Raw genomic sequence first — 22,057 nt, forward strand, 5'->3', positions numbered from 1 at the left:
GATATTCTCGGTAGCTTGCCTGACTCTCCGAGAGGGGCGGAGGAATCCAACCCAAATCTGCCTCTTGCAAGGTGAATGCCCTATCCGCTATGCTATCTATTGCTCCAACTCCTTTGTTTCAGAGTTTGGCTTGACTGACCTTTTAGCCTCCCTGCAACACTTACTGGGCTTTCACTAAATTGCTAGGAAGCAGAAGCCCTGGCAGCTGCACCCACTGCTGCCACCACACCAATAGCCTATGGTCTAACTCCACGGCTTTGCTAAGAATCTCTGCAAAGACACCGAACTGCATACTCCCCAGTGCTCTCCAGTGTTGGACTATAACTAAGGTCTTCTCAGAGTGGGGGCGGGCAGCCTCCCTCCACCTCCAATAGCTGCCGTCATGTTCACTCACCCACCGGCCCGACCCTGCTCTTCAAATTCACAAACTAAAGCACTGAGGAAATGCAAGCCAAACCACTGAAATTCATGGACATATCAGTCCACCCAGCTGAAAACTCTGGGGTGTCCTCCCTCGGGAGGTGGGCAAGCCAAGTTCCTGTTCTACAGATCCTAAAGTTTCTGGGTCATCTGGCCATGTATGTGGATACCTGCAAATTCCACAGTACTGACATTCCAATAAGAGCACACCAAATTAGAGGAGAAAGTGACATTGAAGCCAACTAAACTCAACAAACAAAAACAATAACACAGTAGGCTCAACTAGTGATAAACAGCATAGTAAATCCTCAAAAACTTAACCCCATGGTGAGATATAACAATTTTCACAAATTTTCTTTTGCCTAAGTATTTTTAACAATTCCTATAGCCATCGGTTGTAACAAGCAATATAAATTATTGTGTTCCTTCTAAGGGGGCAGGCTTAAAGGATGGCTGGGATTGGTATTGGAAAATCAAAGGCCCATAATGACCATATTATGAACAATTCTGTAAATGACCGTGTTCAAATAAAGTAAAATAAATAATACATCGCCAGGCAATAAATATTGTTGCTTTAGTGCCTTACTGCCATTCCACGTATCTGCTTATATGTCTTCAAGAAGAAGACAAAATTCCTAAAATGAGTATCTTACTCTTGGCACAGAAGAACTTATACATTGCAGACAATATTTTGTAATTTTTCCTTAGAAGTTTTTTCCTAAAAGACTTGACTTTACAGAGAATTTCAGATTCATCTGCAAATCTGATCATAGCATACAGAGACATCCCAGTAGTATAATTTGTTTACAAAATTGTCACACTGTCATCCCGTTGCTCATCGATTTGCTCAAGCGGGCACCGGTAATGTCTCCATTGTGAGACTTGTTGTTACTGTTTTTGGCATATCAAATACACCACGGGTAGCTTGCCAGGCTCTCTGACAGGGATAGAGGAATAGAACCCGGGTTGGCCATGTGCAAGACAAACGCCCTACCCGTTGTGCTATCTAGCTCCAGCCCGTTTACAAAATTAAGTTTAATATTTGAAAAAAAACTATAGTATAATCATTTATTCTTTTTGCTAGAATGACACTTAACATCTCATGGAAGTTAATGATTTTACCATTTCACATCCAATTTAACATTATAGTAGATCAGCAAGCTCAAATTTGTAAGATAAACCACTATATATTACTCATTATGCCTGAAAATGATTTTCAATATAAGGAAGGAAATTAAAAAGGAATCTGCAGTGAAATTTAGTTCCCCTATGATTTTAGTTTTCTGACTTCCTCAGAGTGGCATTAAATAATAAAAGAAAATTCAATGAATACTTGGTCAAATTCCTTCAAAATAGAAATCCAGTGGACCACAAACCATTTTATCAGCACCCCAAGAATTGAATCATATCCTAAGAATCAATAATCATATTTGAATGTGCATTTATCATATTTTTGTATGAGAGGCAGTATTTCAATGTACTGGGAATAAGACAAGATCCAATACTTGAGCTTATTATTATTCTTGAAAAAAGTTTTTAATAACACCTTTCAATGATTTTTGCTCAGGGAATATGAAATACTTGATAGTGAACTTAGAGCCAATTGATAATAATTTGTTCTACAAAGCTTCGGTAAAATGAATTCTGCATCTAAATGTTAATGTTATTTGCCATTAGTGAATCACATACTCTTAGATCTGCAAAAGGAGAAACTAAAAGAAAACATGAGCTCACATTTATTTTTAAATAAACAAATGAAGGCAGAAAAATTGTCTTTAATTTTTTAAGTGATTCTTAATGTCATCCCCACAGAGTTTCCACAAAGGATGCATTTTTAAAAGAACACTGACTTTAAGAATTACAGAATTTTCTCAAATAATCCTATCATCACAAATCAATATTACTAAAGCATCAAAGCATCAAATGCTTGACTTCACAAGAACTACTTTTTTCCCACATAATCTAAACTCTTATATTTTTTGGGAAATGAGATTAAAAACAACTGTATTAGAAGCTCAAAACTGAAGAAAAATGATAAAAAAGAATTTAGTAAATAACCAAGAGACCTAGAAGGAGAGTGCCTCTTTAATGGGAAATTAGGAAATAATTCAGCAGGTGGGGAAAACATTCCTAATATTTAAAAGGATATCATATTTAAACATATTTGAACTAGAGATAGAAGAAAAATTCCTGGTAGGTGTAAAAGTTCAGGATGTGTACGTAAGTCAATTCTGCAGTCTTTAGCAGGGTCATTGACTTATAAGTTAATGACCAATAAGAACAGCAAAGTATGACAAGACTGACCTTAATTCTTGCCCCAGAGTAGAACATATTTCCAGGCACTTCGAATTTGCTGACAATTTTAGTATCTACAGTTATTAAAAGCTAACACTACACCAAATTTATACGATGCTAAGAAAAAAAAATCACTGAATAGTACAGTTATTTTGTTTACTCAGGGGCTGGGGGGTTTGGTTATCCCTAGCAGTGGTCAGAAGCTATTCTTGGCTCTGTGCTCAGGGACCACTTTTGATAGGGATCAGGGAACCTTCTGGGGTGTTAAGAATTGAAGTGGAGTCAGACACATGCCTGACAAGCAACTTACCTCCTGCACTCTCTCCAGTCCCGAATAGTACATTTAAAATAAACCATTTTCAACCATCTTCCAGTAAAAGTAAACTCACAGATTTTAGAACAAAGTAAAAAATATAGCTTACATATATGCTACTTCAAAAAGTGCATGCCTGTCATTTTTATGAATAATGGGTGAGACAGGGGACAAATAGTGCTCCAAGGTCAGATAATCTGTTAACTTAAAAGTGGATATGCTCTGATGACTTGGGCAGATTATTTTATATAATAAATTTTAATCAAATACCAAAGCTTTCTACAAAGATATATAAGAATGAGACATGAGAGATCAATTTAGCATAGAATGTTTTGAGGAGAGTTTTTCCCCTCCATGTGGCAGTTTGAGCAGGACATCATACAAGGTCAGTTCTAAATGAACTCATCCCTCACAAAATTTATCCTTGTAGGTAATGGTTTCTGAAGCAGCATGAAAAGTTGTTTACAAAATGAGGAAAACAGAATGCTAATCAGGTGACCAAATCAGGTAAGAGGCCACGGTGCTCTGATCTGATAATCACAGATCTTTGCTGTATAGACAATTTTTAGTAATAGCCAATTAATACCAATACATGCCACATGGAAAGAAATATGCAGCTATATTAATTATAAGGGCAGGAATCTGAGGCTGTTATATCAAAGTAACTTTATTGAAAGCAAAAATAAAAATTCACAAGACTGGGGTCGGAGAGAGAGAGTTCAAGGCTCTGTATGCTTGATTCCCAGAATTTGATGACTGGTATTACATAGCTCCCTGAACACGGCCAGAATGGCATGGGGGGTCTCCCAAAACCTCCGGGCTGGAGCAGTAGCACTACATTGTCAGTCCAAAGCACAAAGCCATCAGGCCCACACAGCTGAACTCGCATGTCCCAGAGCACTTCAGAAGAGCCAAGTTCCTAACCTCTTATCCCCAAAAGTAACAACTTTTCACCGCCAGCAAGACTTTGACTAGTCAAGGATTACTAGATTCTGGATAGGATGTTCGCACTATTAAGGTTCTATGTTTCACAGCATGTAAAGCCTAGTATTTCAAAGTAGGACATTCATCCTATAAGGTGAAGTTTTAACCAGGAGGACTCATCAATCAGGGCTTGTGCCTTTGTCTGGAGTTCAAGCCACTGAAACTCCAGTGCACAAGGCCCAGAGTGAGCAAATAGGAATGATTCCCAAGTCATTCTAATGGCCACTCCTGGTTACAAATTCAAGCAAAATCAATTAACCAACGACTGCAAACAAAACAGCTGCTTTGGTAAAAAAGCAGATAGGATTTAATTTCAGTTCTGGCACTTCTTAAGCAGGTCTTCTTGGCTAAGTTCATATAATCTTGAAGATAGTTACCTAGCTATAAATCAAGAGTAATAATACCTATGCATTCTTTGTCATGGTATCAAAGGCCTACTGCAATGGAGAAGTTACTACAAAACTTGGAAGCTTTAAATAGCAAACATATATTATCTCACAGCTTCTGTGGTCAGGAACACAGACACAACTCACAAGACGGCAATTAAAGTGTGATTTAAGACTGTGGTCTGACATGAACACTCAGCCAGTACCTCTGCCAATACCTCCACTCCACTTCAAGATCACGTTTGTGCTGCCAAACCTCAGGTTTGCACTGGCTAATGGCTGAAAACACCATTTCCCTGTCAATACCCTAAGAGATCACCATAGAACCATTCTAGTCATACATGGCAGCTGGCTCTGCTTAGAGTAGCCAGTGAGGTAATGGAAGATGAGGAAACAGGAAAGCAGCAATCCAGCTATCATTTTGCATTCAACTCTCTGAAGTTACTATATATATATGGGGGATCTTTTAATACACTTTGGCACAGTCTGTCCATTAAACACAAATCTTCACGGTCTGGTCCACATTCATGGGCAGATTGCACCAGGGCTTAAACAATAGGAGGTGGTCTAACTATCAGCTGTCTTAGACATGATCCTGCCACAAGAGATGTGAAGGTCTGAAGAATAAAAGATAGATGTGGAGCCACACTGCATACAAAGAACCAGATAAGGTGAAATGTGTATTATGAAACTCTGCTTTATGGCCCACATACTGGGAAGGAATGTGCTGAGAAGTGCCACTTCCTCACTTGCCTCAGATGTGTTGCACCATCTTTTTTAGTCTGACACATCTGTGAACTTGTTAGTCAAAAAAAGAGAAGAAAAGGAGGGTGAGCAAATTGGAGACCTCATGACCCAAGAAGCAACACTCTGCAACATTTCACACTTCCATAACTCATCATGGGAAATGATACTGCAATAGCTGCAAGGAGTATGGGAAAAACGAAATTTTAAAAGCTTGATTTAACTTTTGCAGATTGTTTTTCTCCTACAATGGGATTTTTTTGTGTGTGTGGAGAGGGAGGCACTCTGGGTTTTGAAGCCAAACCTGGTGGGTCTCAGGGGTGATTCCTGACATAGCATTCATTGTTTTTCCTGGAAGAGCTCAGGGGACCATGTGGTACCTGAGACTGGGCCCAGGCTTCCCTTATGCTTTGCTAGATCCCATGAGCTAACTCCATGTCCCCTACAGTGTTTGCCTTGGTGATAATGCCCTAGTGAAAATTCCTGTGTTCTGTGGTTCTGTAAGGCCGTTTTGTTTTTAATGTTATTTTTTAATTTTATTTTTTTGCTTTTGGGTCACACCCAGTGATGCTCAGGGGTCACTTCTGGCTCTGCACTCAGAAATTAACCCTGGCCTTGCTCAGGAGACCATATGGGATGCTGGGAATCGAACCAGGGTTGGTTGCATGCAAGGCAAACACCCTACCCACTGTACTATCACTCCAGCCTTGTAAGGCCGTTTTAAAACACAGCATAAGCATCTTTGACACTCTTCCCATCTAAAATGATCCCATTCAATTGACACTGCCTGTAGATTTGTGACTGATTTTACTGAAAGTCATTCTACATGACGTCTGAGACTGAGTTAAGGAAAACTAAAGTTTCCGTGTAGGCTAGTGGGACATGCACTCATGGATCCAAACCTGTCCAGAAGGAAGCCCAAAGAGGCCATTGGAGAGAACACTTTCCGGAGCCTCAACACCCTGCCATGAGAGATGGCCTGTCCCCAACTAATTCAACTTATTTTTTTTGCTCCCATTGCCATGTGTGCAACCATATGAGAAAGTCGAAGTCTAGGACTGCACTTAACTGAATTCCTGACCCAGAAACTATGAGAGATAATTTGAATATTGACTGTTGCTGCTAATGAATCTTTGAGTCAAACATCCAAAGCAGAAGCCAGAGTTATGAGGTGGTTAGAGGATCACCACATAATTAACCCAAGAGAGCCAATAAGTTGTCCTACAGTGCCGACATTGTACACACAAGTACATGTAAATGTATAAACAAAATCATAGTACAAAACAGGGATATCTCAGGCTAAAACCTTCCAAACCATGTAAGAATGTTGCACTAAAGATCTAGATCACCATCTCTTAGAAAATGAAAGTGACTACTGGAAAGTGAAATTGGAAAGAATGTATAGATAAGATGGCTATGCCTTTTCAAACCCTACTAAATAGGTGAATACATAATTGCAAAGCAGGAACATTGGAAATACTGCATTATTTTTCATTTTATAAGAATATTTCGTTGTTACAACAACAATTAGTCAACAAATGTAGTCAGCACATCCTGAACATAGCTTGGGAGGTGAAGAATAAATAAATAAAATAATTCTGAGGGGCTTGGTGATAGAGTGAATGCCTCATGCGTGAGGCTTTAGATTAGATCACACACACACACATACACACACACACACACACACACACTGTGTTTTTTGTTTGTTTTTGCGTCTCACCCAGCAGTGATCAGGGCTTACTCTTCACTCTCTGCTGAGGGATAATTCCTGGTAGGTCTGGAGGACTATATGGAATGCTGGGGACAAAACCTGGGTCAGCTACATACAAAGCAAATACCTTATCCACTGTTTTATTGCTGTAGCCCAAATACATTGTTGAATAGCATTTCAAATATTCCTTTTTTTTTATTGAATCACCATGTGGAAAGTTATAAAGCTTTCAGGTTAAGTCTCAGTTATACAATGCTCAAACACCCATCTCTTCACCAGTGCACATATTCCACCACCAAGAATCACAGTATAGCTCCACCCCGCCCCCACAACATCCCCAGCCCCGAACCCCGCCTGTGTAACTGATAACTTTCATTTTACTTTCACTTTACTTTGATTACATTCAATATTTCAACACAAAACTCACTATTATTGGTTGGAGTTTCTCCCCTCTAAAGTCAGACCTGCTGAAAAGGAAGCATTTGATAATTTGTTTTCCATTGCTGAGAATGAAGAGATATGAGGTTGAGTGGCCACACTAGGGGCTGCACGGTTTCAGATTTCTGTATTTTAGTATTTTAGTAACTAAGTCCAGAGAAATATCTGCCAGAAATTACATCATTGCAAACTTGTACCTCTCAGCTATTTTATATTCCACATATGAGTGCGATCTTTCTATGTCTGTCTCGTTCTTTCTGACTCATTTCACTCAACATGATACTTTCCATGTTGATCCACTTACACGCAAATTTCATGACTTCACGTTTTCTGACAGCTACATAGTATTCCATTGTGTAGATGTACCAGAGTTTCTTTAACCAGTCATCTGTTTTCGGGCACTCTGGTTTTTTCCAGATTGTGGCTATTGTAAACAGTGCTGCAATGAACATAGAAATGCAGATGTCTGCACGAAACCGTGCAGCCCCTAGTGTGGCCACTCAACCTCATATCTCTTCATTCTTGGCAATGGAAAACAAATTACCAAATGCTTTCTTTTCAGCAGATCGACTTTAGGGGGGAGAAACTCCAAATCAATAATAGTGATTTTTTTTTTGTTTAAATATTGAATGTAATCAAAGTAAAGTGAAAGTAAAGTGAAATTTACCAGTTACACATGCGGGGTGGAGGGCTGGGGAGGTGGGGGGAATGGGGGATGTATATCGTGATTCTTGGTGGTGGAATATGTGCACTGGTGAAGGGATGGGTGTTTGAGCATTGTATAACTGAGACTTTAACCTGAACGCTTTGTAACTTTCCACATGGTGACTTAATAAAAGAATTAAAAAAGAAAAAGATGCAGATGTCATCTCTACTATACCTTTTTGCCTCTCCAGGATATATTCCCAGGAGTGGTATTGCTGGGTCAAAATTTCCAATATTCTTAATCCCAATATGTATTGCTTACCTAACTATGTGTCAGTCTTTGTACAGAAGAATTTATCATAATTTCATAATGTTTTAATTTTTCTAAATATATGTCAACAGTATCACTTCCTTGTTGAAAGTTGTACTGTCTTCTCATTACTTACTTATAAATAAAATAAAAATAAGTTCTCAATCTATCAAGATTCAGCTGAATATACAGGTTCCTCTTCTACTCACAGGAAACATTCCCACTGCACTCACTTCACTCCTCCACCAAACCCATTTCCCTGACTCCACTTAAGATCTTCAATTTATTTAATATTTAGAAACATTATTAATAATTTTCTTTAAATACTTACCTCACTGAGTATAGACCTACACTGTCAAGTATTTTAGAATTAAAAAAAATTGGCACTCAAGGACATTATTAAAATCATTTGGGTCTATCCTTCTTATTTATACACATAGAACTATTATCCAATTACGAAAAACAGAATTTGGAAGGAAACAAAAGAACCCTCAGCTCAGACGTCAATATTTATAACATTTAGACTTCAGAACTTTGGCTAGTGGAGCTACTTCCATTACTGGATCTCCCATCTACTGATAAACAGCATATTATCCATGACTCCATTTTCTTTTCTTACCCTCCTTTATTTGCTCTTTACTGTATCTCTGTCACTGTCATCCCACTGTTCATCAATTTGCTCAAGTAGGCGCCATTAATGTCTCCATTCGTCCCAGCCCTGAGATTTTAGCAGGCTCTCCTTACTCATAATTCCCAATGGTACCATATTGGAGGCTTTTTCAGGGTCAGGGGAATGAGACTCGTTATTGTTACTGTTTTTGGCATATAGAATACACCATGCGGTCCTTGCCAGGATTTGTATTTGCTCTTAGACCATACTTAAAGGTATCTAGGGGAAACTTCTGGCTCAGTGCTTAGGTGTTGTTCCTGGTGATGCTTGGAGGACCAAGTGGTGTTAGGGACTGAATCTAGGCCTCCTGCATGCAAAGCATGACTTCCAGTACCTTTGAGCTATCTATTTCCCTGATACTCTGATGAGGAGTATATTTGGCCTACGCACTCTGATTTTCAGTGTGATCTTCTCTAGGGTGACATAAAGTGACAAAATTCCTTTATTTCTCATTGTACCTGTATGACAGAGAAGTATAGCTGAAAAGGTACAATATAAAATGAACTCCAATCGGTTCAATAATGGAAGTGATGATACAAATAGGTGATGAAATATTCCATATTTAATAATGTGACTGCTACATCTGATTGCATGATAATACCCACCAAAGAAGGAGGTGTCGCTTGCTCTAATTTTCTTTTGGCCTGCCTCAGCCAATCATGAAGCCTGTGTGAAATGCTCCAGCCAAGATCCTGGACACAGAATCAGGATGAGGAAAGAAAGACTAGAACTGAACCTGTAGACTATGCCTCTAGAGACAATCTGCAAAACATAGTGGTAAATTTAAGGACAGAACTGACTCAAGCCATTAGCTTTCAAATTTGCAAGTGGTTTTATTCACATCTCCCCAAACATACACTTTCAAACACCGAGTGACATCTAAACAAAGAAAAGAGTTATCTGAATAACTATCAATCAAATGATGTTTGATGGATAAACCAACAACTGGTAGAACCAGAAGATCCAGGTGACAGGGAAAGGTGAGAGCCTCAGGGTAATCAATATTCTAAAGAACAAGACAGTTTCCCAGATGGAATGCAGTCAGCCCCTATCTCATGACTGTATGTGGGCCCCACAAACCCAGAGGCATCTGCCAAAGGTCTTGGACAGCTGTGCAAGCACTCTCTGCCATTTGTTCAGCTGTTCTGCAGTGAGAGGGATGCCTATTCCCACGGTCCCACCAAGATTTCTTTTCTAGCTCAAAACAATAGGATTAGAATACAGCATTTTAAAAAACATTCTGATTTTGTCACTTTAATCATATATTTACCTGGGTAAATGCATCTACTGCTTTTTTTTGCAACTAATGGAGGTGAACAGAATCTATCTTGCCACATTTAAAAATGAGTAATACCAAAGAATTGAAATAAATCACTCTCTCCTCCTAAGAGCAGAATTGCTACTTAAAGAAGTAGATGCCCTTCGCCAGGCAATTCAAACTGTTGTGTGAATACAATTTGTCAAAATCCCATCATCTTCGATTCCTTCTTGCATGTGAACATCACAATTGCAAGGAAAATGATTTATTGGTGAAATTCCAGATTGTAGCATAGCCAGCTATATGTATACATATATATCTGTATGTATATATATTTCAGTGCAGTTATTATGGTATGGAAATGAATTCACTGGACTTGTTAAAAATGTGAACTGTTCCTTTCTACCACAAGAGGGAAAAGGGAAAAAAAGGCAACCTTTCAAAGAAAAATATAAATTATTTCTTACTGACTTATCTTTGTTTTCATGTTTTTAATGAAGACTGGTGCATGGGAATTAATGCTATTATCTATCTTGTAACAAGCTATTAATTTTGTGCTTCAAATTTATTAGCCACCTTTCTATGTACTGTTCACAGGCAAATGAATGGATTTTATCCCTGTATTAAAACACAAAAGAAACCAAATAATCTCCTGTTTTATGACCTCTCAAAGTTGATTATATACTTGACAATGCTTTACTAGAGGCACAGTACCTAGACAATAGCCACTTCAGAAAAGGATTTCTGACAGTTTTATATGCGAAGTTTGTGTAAGCAGGTTTCACTACATTTTAATAGTCATCCCTCCTCAGACTATGCATTAAAGGTCACTAAGGAAATGCATTTCTCCCAGTGACAAAACCGTACTGGGCAAGTAAATTTTTTTTCCAAAGATCACACAATTTCCTATGAGTTTGTCTCTTTATTGTGACATATGGCTAGCATTTGCAAATTTAAACAATTCAGTGGAGAAAGTAAAATGCTTAAGATGATAGCATTTACTGTTAAAAAAAAGTCTGTAGGTCTCTGTTTTTATTCTCTTTTGGTCATGTCCAATTCTTTAGGGTAAAACATAATGTTATTTAATTCTAAAGCAGCAATTTTATATCGATGGTGATCTTTATCTCCTAATTATCAAAGGACATTTTACTTATAAAAAGCATTAGGAATGTAAAACAGCTACAGTAAATGAGTTATTACCATCAGTCATGATGCTATTAAGCCTTTAAGGGTCTCTGTGCTCTAATAAGAGCAAACAGTACTTTAGTATATCAAAATTCCCATGAGAAATACATGATGATTTATTTTTGTGATTTATTAAAAGCGTACTTAAAAGCTCAAAGGTCTCAGCATGCCCATAAAATTAGGAAACTACTGGCATAAAATTAAGAAGTAATAGAAAATTCTCTGTGCAGAAAGTAATCCATCAAAGAAGAACCTACCATAAATTATTTACATTTAAAAAAATATGTAAGACAAAACTTTGATTAGAGTTGAAGAGATAAATCAAAAGGCTGATCAAATGTTTGGAATGCAGGAGGCCTGGGTTCAACCACCAGCACCACACAGTCCCCAAGTACAGTCAAAAGTGACTCTGAAGCACTTTTGATGGAGCTGAGAATAGCCACAAGCACCAACAGTCGTGGCTCAAAATTGGAAAAGAAAACCCCACAAAAACGAACATGAAGCTCTGATTAAGGCATATCAATAAACTATACTTTGATTAAACTCATAGTTTTTGACTCTGCTCCTATATACACAGTTCACTTTTCCAAACATTTCCAATGCCTTTTAGTCTATACCGGTAATTATTCATGAAGATATTACTTTGCATATGATACCTTTTGAAATTTTCTGAGTTTAAATATAGTAAATTGAGAATGTTACCAAACAAGAATTAGTAAACGTGAGGTTTCATAAGTATTACTTAACAGCTATCAGAGTGAATAGCCAAGTGGGATCTAAAATTTAGAAAATAATTTTCAAGTGTTATTATTATTATATTAAATTTAAAAAACTAAATATTTGAAGAGATGTCTAAGCATAAAAATCTACAGGATGCAAACTATAAAATTCCCTCTCCTGGTATACTTCCCAATAGAATTACATATTAAAATATTCATTATCCTTTAAAGATAATCTTTTCAGGAAATTATTTGTGAAGAAATGTTTCAAATAATTGAGTAGCCAAAAAGATAGTATAAAAAAGGAACATATGTACAAATGACATATTTATGCTAAGGACAAAAATGCATAAAGGACTCTTTTAGATGGGAAAGATCAATATTATATACCACTTATAAGTAATATAATTTTTAATAACATAATCTGTGTAGAATAGGATCAATCTCTTTCGTTCTCTTTTATATTCTGTTAGTTTTGGGTCATTCCTGGTGGTACCTAGCATATCATGCAGTGTCAGGATCAAATGGGCTCCTGCCCGCAAAATATGTTTTTCAGCCGTTTGAACCAGTACAATCTCAATGAAATAATTAAGGGATGTGTGTGGGAATAGAGAAAAGTATAAGTAAAGATGAGTGTATAAGAATGGGTTTACCAGAGTTAAATTTTATTGAATTAGAACTTGCAATTCTAATAACTATTCTTAAAAAAATATTTTAGGTACTCTGGTTTACAACAGGGTTTCATAATGAAAAATATGCAAAGGACACTTCTGGTAGTAGTATATAAAAGTTAACAACCACAGGGCTAGAGAGAAAGTATGGAGGGTAAGGTGCTTGTTGGTTTGATCCCTGGTGTCCCATGGTTCCCCGAGCCCACTAAGAGTGATGCCTGAGTGCAGAGCCAGGAGTTAGCCTTGAGCACAGATAAATGTGGTCCACAACCCAATCCCCCCAAAGTTAAAACTGCAAACAAGATATCAATATAAGGTTGGTTAAGAAAATCATATTCTACTCATACAATGAAAGAGTCATTAAGAATGAAGATATCGAGCTCTGGAGTGACAGTATGGTAGGTACAGCACTTGCCTTGCATGCAGCTGACCCGGCTTCAATCTCTTTCCATTATTTTGGGGGTAGTTACTGTACTGGGCCACATTTAGCAGTGTGCAAGGTTTACTCCTGGCTCTGCTCAGTCGTCATTCCTATCAATGTTCAGGAGACCATACGTGGTGCCTGGGTTCAAACCTGAGCTAGCTACATGCAAGATGATTGTCTTACACCTGTACTTTCCCTCTGGCCCTTCAATTATTTCTTAAAACAACTGGTGAAATAGTTATGATTTCTTTTATTTCACCTATGGGAAAATCTCAGGCTCAGAAAACTAAGTCTCCTGCCCTAGGTGGGGACAGTGTAGATAATAAACTCAGATGGTCTGACTCCAGAACACATTCTGTTAATTTATTCATTTATAAGATTTGAATGTAATGCACACCATTCATTAGTTTCCCTTGTTGTTAAAACGTAAAGGGTACTGCATTCATCCCAACTAAGCAGAACTTACTGGTATGCTGATATTAGCTAAACTGCACTTGACTACGATCTTACTAGTTTTCCCTAAATTTCTTTTTCTATCCCAGGATCTCATCCAGAAGGCTGCTTTACATTAAGATGTCATGTCCCTCTTGCAGTCTCTTGATCATGATGATTCTCAGACTCTTTTTGTTTATGAAAACCCAATGGTTTGGAGGAGGACTACTACTGAGATATTGCGCAATGTCCATCAATTTGAATGTGTGTGTGTGATGGGTTTTTCACGATCAAACTGGAGGCATGGTTTTGTAAGGAAGATGGGAGGGAAAGTATCTTTCTCCACACATTCTACCAAACAGCAAGATGACTTCTCTTGGGGGAGACTGAAATTAAAGACCTGTATGGAGGTACTGTTTGCTGGCTTTTTCTATTTTTAAAAGCACTCTCTCCCTGGTCCTTTTCTTTCTTTGCTTTATGGGAAGAACTTACTAATCAAAGCACAAGTGTATATGGGTGGAAGTGTAGGAGGAAATTGAGCTCCAACAACTTAAAGTGGAAAGAGGCGTATCTACATAAATTATTTAGTATCTTTCTGTCAGAGCCTTCATTTATTAAAATTTTATTTTTATTTACTATACTTAATAATCTTTATTAAGTATAGTAAAATTATTAAGTAATAAAATTATTGTATTAATGATTTTTATGTACTATACTTTACAATATTGTGAAAGACTGCAGTATCAATATAGAAAGTTACTACACCCAGCCACCATGCAAGTGCCACAAACCATCCACCACTGTCCCTCCACACCACTGGTCTGGCTTTCTTTCCTCCTACCCCCACTATTTAGTAATTGTTTTTTATTTCAATGCCAAGACTTTGTCATTGTTTAGTACTTTCTATTCTCTTCTTTTGTCTCTCTATTCCATAGATGAGTGAGATCATCTAGGAACTGTCCTCGCTCTGACTTTTTCTCACTTAACATGGCACCCTCCAATTTTATCCACCTTGCAGCAAATGGCATAATTCCATATTTTTCTTACAGCTGCTGACCATTCCCTCCTTTAAACGCATCATAATTTCTTGATTTATTTGTCCCTTGTTAGACACTTGTGTTGTTTCCATACCTTGGCTATTATAGTAAACCCTTCAATGAACTAGTATACATATATCTTTTCAAATTAAGGTTTTTGTATTTGGGGACAGATGTCAAAAAGTGGAATTGATGGATCATAAGGAATTCCTACTTTTACTTTTTTAAAAAAATCTCCATATTATTTAGAACCTTTATTTTGTTATTGTTGTTACTGTTTTTGTTTGGGGGCAATGCCCATTGTGTTTCGAACTTACTCCTGGCAGGCTCAGGGGGTATGGAGTTCCAGGAACTGAACCCAGTCAGCTGCCTGCAAGGCAAACATCTTACCCATTGTACTATCTCTACAGCTTGTAGTGCCTTTATTTTTAACCCGTTCTCCTATTCTCCTTTCATATACCACCCTTTCATACCATTGTGGCATATTATGCATATACAGTAGTTCCAAAACACAATTCGTAACTAATGTCTGGCTTTTGCAGAGATCCTAAAAGTGTGAAAATTAAATGTGACAACCAATATATTTGTTTAAAATCATTTTCCACTAACCACTATAGAATTTGTCACAAAGATAATTAGAAACCACTTATTTTTTTTTTCCTCCGAAGCATTCTGTAAAGAACTTACCAGAAATATTCGTTCAAGTTGATCCTGAATATCTTTCATTCCTGGAAAAGCAGCCACTCCTTGAATCATTTCAACAAAGATGCAGCCAACTCCCCTAAAGAGATAAGAAGGTCCATTACAAAAATGTCAATATATTCTGCTTAGGAAACGAAATTTAAAATTAGGACAACTAAATGAGCAAGAAGAGTGGGATATTGTAGAAAACCTCAAAGAAATGCACACCTTAGCTACAATACTCTAGTCAGCTAGACTATCACTCACATTTGAAGGAACAATATAAAGCTTTAGGAACAGGCAATAACTTAGGGAATCCATAGGCCTGAAACGAGTGTACAAGAAGCTTCAAAGGAGCTTCTCTAAAGGACACTTCTCAGCACGCGCCTCTGAGTGTGGCACTCACTCATGGTGTGTATGTTTGCCTCCTACTAGGTGAAGACATAGTAAACATAGTATGTTTATTCCTAGGTTGCTAAGGGATTTTACATATTTTCAACAATGAATTAACATAGCATTTATACTGAATGTTCTACGTCTTTATGTCTTATCAGTCCTTTTATTCATCAATAGAGATTTTATAGCAATCTCTCATCTGCATTAGCAATCTCTCATAGGCACTTAAACAGAATCTATAATATAATATCTTCTAATATTAAATGAACATTCCCTTGTTTTGGATAAAACACATTATACCTTTATAGCATATTCATATTTCCCCTTTAAATTTTATTCATATTCTCCTTATAAATTTTATTTATATTCTTTTACTAAATTTTATAATTGCAGATTTACCCATTTTATAGATTTACTCATTTCATGCAGACTCCAAAATATATAAGCAAAAAACAATAGGAAATACACGATTATTACCATAACTAGACCCAACTACAAAATACAAGTTAGTGCAATATATTTTAAATACCAGAGTTGAAAAGTTACTTATAATGTGAAAGCAGGCATTCTGCTCTATGAAATTATTTTAACTTATTTACATAGGACAAAATTCTATGAAAACCAATCCTCACAAATGGACTTTTATTGATTTATTTTCAGATCATTACATGTGCCATTCCTTTACGTTTTCTTGGAGCAAGCAATATGGAATTTTATTTGTTATGTGTCTAATAAGGAGGAGAATTGGGTGGTGGGAGGGAAACTGGGGCATTGGTGAAGAGAAAGTAACACTGGTGGTAGGATTGGTATTTGAAAAATGTATGCTTGAAGCCACTATATTATGAATAATTTTGTAAATCAAAATTATATGTAGTTTTAATAAACATAAATTAAAATAATCCTTATAAAAGGAAAAAATAAAATTAGGACAACTACCTCTAAAGGAGACATAAATAAATAATATGCTTAATCATTACTAAGGGCAGTACCACACATATATCTACATCTCATAATTTTCCTTCCCTTCTCTGTCTCTACTCCCATGAGAGCTCACTATAATGGATTCAGAACATAGTATAAGTCACTAAGACTGTAAATTTTGGTGCCTCTGTCTTGCATAATAAAGTGCAATATAGAATCAAGTGATTCCTAAGCCTAATAGGGAACATCTCCACGGTCTTGTTTAATATATTTTCCAATCCTTTCTCATAGACTCTTTTTTTTTTTTTCTTTTTGGGTCACACCTGGCGATGCACAGGGGTCATTCCTGGTTCTGCACTCAGGAATTACCCCTGGCGATGCTCAGGGGACTGTATGGGATGCTGGGAATCGAACCCGGGTCGGCCGCAGTGCAAGGCAAATGCCCTACCCGCTGTGCTATTGCTCCTCTCATAGACTCTTGATGCACTGTAGTCTCTAGATGTCTAGGATTTTTTGAACTTCTCTTGGATCAAAATCATCTGGAAACTGGGAGGAAAATGAGCTTCAACAACTTCAAGCAGAAAGAGGACAGACATAAACCATTTGGAATTCTTCTGTAAGAGCTCTCATTTTTTAAACCACTAGCCTACAATGTCTAACCTTTCACAGCCTAACCTTAACATTGTGGAATATTATTAATATACACTAGTTCATTAAAAAATCATATATACTACATACACACACGTGAAATCATTATCTGAGAAATTGCAATAATCTGTACTTGGACCCTAGTGATTCTATTTTAATCAGTCTAGCTTGGAACCCAGACATTGGGTTTTTTGCTCAAATGACCTAAACTCATCTACTTATGCCCAAACATAAACTGATGTAATTTGGTCCAATGACCTACTATCTAGAACTCGATCCTTCCTCTACCTGTACTTGATACAGAAAACCAAACGAACCTCTATAATTTAAATCCCATCTAATCCACAAAACCACCCCAAACAAATCAGAAGATTAACTCCCTTTTATAGGCTTATAGATTAAGCCTTTACTCATCACAGGCAATATCCGCTATGATAAACTTCCTTAGTTTAGCCTGTGTTCTCATAACTGCTATCTAGCAATCCAGCACATCAAGAGATCTTCCCATCCAGAACACAGCAAGCTGACTTTACAGTAGGAACAACCAATCCAGACTATGAACAGAAAGCCAATGATACTGTTAGTGAAGACTGGTGAACATGTCACTCGGAAGTGAAATGGAAAAGACTAACACACTCATGGCAAGAACTAGCAATTATGGCCGCTTGGGGGCTAGAGAAATAGTAAAAAGGGCTAAGGGTCTTGCCTTGCATGCAGTCAATCCTGTCATGATCCCTGACACCACAGATAGTCCCTGAGTAACAAGAATGACCCTTGAGCTCAAGTAGTAATCCCTGAGTATAGCCAGATATAGCCCCAGAACCCAAATCTCTCTTTCCCCTGCACCAAAAAAATAATGCCCAAATTCCTGCAAAAGACATATTTTGTATTCACCTTTCTCCCACCTTCCAGGGGTCTAGATAATTTATATTTTTTCAAATTCCTTCTACTCCAGAACAATTCCTACCTCCACCCTCCACTCCCACATAACTACTTTGCACGGCTTTACACTTACTGAAAGTATCCTAATTAAACTGCAAGCACTGTTGGGGCATTTCTTCTATGACTGAACTCACTCAATTTAGGTGAGCAAACCCATGAACCTTCAGTTTATTTCAGAGTCTAGAGAGAAGTCCCTCTCTCTAACAACCACGGTTGTTAACACAGTTACATATTAGTAATGCTTTGAGTTAAAGAATTCACTTGCAGAACTCTTACTTCTATAATTCCACATATTTCCTATCCAAATGAAAAATGCAAGATATGCAGATTAAAAAATCACTGAAGATAAGTTATACTTCATATCACACAAAAATAATTTCCCCTAAGTAGCGAAGAACTAATTTAAAATCAGTATTCTAAGCAGATGGATTTAACAAATCGGTGTTCTAGACAGATGGGTTTAACACAAGTTATTTTCATTTGAGTTGACAAACAACATAGGTATTGAGACTGTCTTATTAGTATACTACAATGTAATGGTATATTTCTAAATAGAGGGCTTTCCATACAAAGGAGCACCCCTTAGATTTACAGCAGACTTATCAGAGGAAACCCTCCAAACCGGAAGACAATGGTGGGATATAGTGAAAAAACTCAATGAACTGAACGTCTCATCAAGAATACTTTATCCGGGGCTGGAGCGATAGCACAGTGGGTAGGGCGTTTGCCTTGCAGCAACTGACCCGGGTTCGATTCCCAGCATCCCATATGGTTCCCTGAGCACTGCCAAGGAAAATTCCTGAGTGCAGAGCCAGGAGTAACCCCTGTGCAGAGCCAGGTGTGACCCAAAAAGCAAAAAAAAAAAAAAAAAAAAAAAAGAATACTTTATCCGGCTAAACTTTCACTCAAACTTGAAGGAATGATACAATATTTCATGGATAAACAACAGCTCAGGAACTTCATAGGCTCAAAACCAAATTTGAAAAAGAAGGACTGAAGGGGCTACTGTAAGACAAGAAAAATCCTACAAGCACAACAAACCCCTACAGAAAGATGGCACAAAACCCCATGACAATAATCTCCCTCAATGTCAATGGTCTAAATGCAATTAAGAGATATGGATTGGCAAAATGGATTCAGAAACTGAACCCAATATTTTGCTGCCTACAATAACCAGAAGGCTTTAGATATCTAGTTGGGTCTAAAATTTCAATTTGGTGATTTTCCAATTTTTTCTGCCAAGGCCTCCCCCTACCCCTACCATCTTCACTGACCTTCAAATATTTTGTCTCTTCACCTAAGTTTATATAAAGATCTTGAATCTTAAATAGTTACCTGCACTTTGCTCTTTTGCTTTGTTACATTCAGCATTTATCTTCTGTTCCCCATCTTTTTGGGCCTTATTTCAGTCTTTTCATCCATCACAAGTTACAACACACGGGTGTAAAAATCCTTAGCAGAAGTCCAGAAGTCACAGCCTCCTCCAGAGTGCCTAGCTGAGCTGGCTGATGAAATAACTTGTACTGCCATTTCTTCTCAAAGAAATTACTTCACCATTATTATAGCAGTAGTTTACCCTATGCAATATGATACACCATAATATGATGCTTAAAACCTATTAAAGATAAAGCTGCACTGAACATTCTACTCTGTTAGAATATGATAGTACATTGTTTCTCTATTTCTCGGTTTATTTTTGGACAAGAGCCGGAGATGTCCAATACTTATTCCTGGCTTTGTGCTCAGAAATCACTTTTTTTTTTTGTTAGGGATAACCACAGCCAACATTCTATCATTAAAATTTGTCCTAGGTATCATGGTTTTCAAACAGTTAATGGCAGGGTTTCAAGCATAAAACACTATAGATCCACACTCTCCACCAGTGTCCCCTTCTCCCCACCACTGACCCAGCCCACCCATCTGTCCCCATGCCCACTTTGTGGGAAGCTTAAGATCAGTTCCCAGTTTCTATTGTCCTTGGGAATTTGTTACTCCTGTACCATGTGGTTTTGTTTCCTTTATATGTGAGAGATCAATCTGCATCTTTCCCCCTCCCTCTGACTAACTTCACTCAGATGGCATTCTCTATATCCAGCCATATTTCAGCAAACTTTATGATTTCATCTTTTCTTAAAATACCAAATGTATTCTATTGTGTATATGTACCACAGTTTGTTTATCCAGTAATCTGTTCTTGGTAATTTGAATTGTTTTCAGATTTGGGCTATTGTGAACAGTGCTACCCTGAACACAGGAGCACAAATTTCTTTTCTGAATAGAATTTCAGGGATCACATTTAGTTGTTCTTTGGTGAACCATATGAGGTGCTGGGGACTGAATCCAGGTTGGCTTGTGCAAGATAAACACCTTACTCACTGAACTATCTCTCTGGCCCCTAATACAACATTTTAAAAAAGTTTCTTATTTGCTTATCTACCTGAGGAACTGGGATTCATTTCTAATGGGCATTTCCTGCAACATCAGTTTTGAAAGATAACAGATAGTGTATAACAAAACCAACAGAATTATACTTAAAGGCTTTGTTAGAAAATGTAGAAAACAAAGAAAACTAGGTATTAAAAAATATTCCAACATATTACCACAGCAGAATATTTTAGTACTGGAGCAGTCTTAATGTCAAACAGCAATAAAAGCCCTTCATCTTAATGTAAAAGTATCGCCTTCCTTCCTTCCCCTCTTGCTACCCTCCATTAGCTCAGTACATTTTCTCACTTGATGAATTAAACCCACTATACTAACTGCTTTATCAAGAAAGAATTCATCTATGTAAGCTCTATATTTACAGTATTATAAATCATATCTTGGGAAACAACTTCTTTAGTATTTTGCTTATTTGAAGAATCGGAGTAACTATATAATATCAGCCACTTTTTCTAAATATTTTAATAAGAATGCACACTAAAACTAATACTGAAAGGGCAAATGAACACACATGATACAGTATGTTTGAACTCATTTTATTTTGTTTGTTTGCTTTTGTTATTTTCAGGTTTGGATCTATAGCCTGTGGTACTGAGAGAACAAGATACAGTGCCATGGAAGATCCAGAGTTGATAATATGGCAGGCAAGTGCCTTAAATCCTTGATTATTTCTTCAGACCAAATTCCCACTTAAGAATTAATTTAAAAAGCCACATAGAAAACATATTCATGTATGCTCAAACATTCTTTAATTCCTTTGAACTAAAAAAATTTCCAAATTGGATGTATGGCACAGATATGTAAGCATTTCTTCAGCACAACTAAATATAGATTTCAAGAAGAATTTATAATTCTATCTTTTTGAACACTATTTTGAGCAAACATACACTTCTGAGGACATTATAAAGCATTTTTTCCTGACACTATTACTCTATTAACTTTGCAACTTTTCTATAAATTAAAAAAATCCTAAAATTTAAAGTTAATTTTTATTTGATTTTTTGAGGGCATACCCAGGGCCACATATGATATTACTGCCTTACCCTTGTACAATTTCCTGAGTTCAAAAAATTAATTTTTAAAGAGTGAAGGAAGAAAACTTTGATACTATGATATAACATCAGTCATTGTAAGAACAAATGTGACATTTTCTGTTTTCTTATATAAGTAAAAAAGAACCTATGTGCATTTTGATGAATGTCTTTTTGTTTTTTTGGTTTTTGCAGTAATAGAAGCACCTAAAACTATATGCTCAAAATGTGAAATGTCAGTTAAGGTTCAACCTTAAATAACTTAGGAAGCCAAGTAAAGATTAAGTTTAATATGAAGGCATACAAAAAAATCAATAAGTACTCTAAGGCAAAGGAATTCAAGATAAAACATAT

At 37.0% G+C, this 22,057-nt stretch overlaps 1 protein-coding gene across 4 annotated transcripts in view; it reads right to left on the minus strand.

The window, feature by feature from the left end:
• The window catches only part of CDK14 (cyclin dependent kinase 14), a 685,298-nt gene that overhangs the window by 215,970 nt on the left and 447,271 nt on the right, over positions 1-22,057 (minus strand). For all 4 annotated transcript variants that reach the window (XM_012935646.2, XM_055125412.1, XM_055125542.1 and 1 more), the window contains one exon: positions 15,330-15,423. In XM_012935646.2, coding sequence (XP_012791100.1) covers positions 15,330-15,423 — 94 coding nt within the window. The remainder of the gene's footprint in view (positions 1-15,329; positions 15,424-22,057) is intronic.

Source organism: Sorex araneus, chromosome 1 (genome assembly GCF_027595985.1).
Source record: "Sorex araneus isolate mSorAra2 chromosome 1, mSorAra2.pri, whole genome shotgun sequence".
Taxonomy (NCBI): Eukaryota; Metazoa; Chordata; class Mammalia; order Eulipotyphla; family Soricidae; genus Sorex; species Sorex araneus.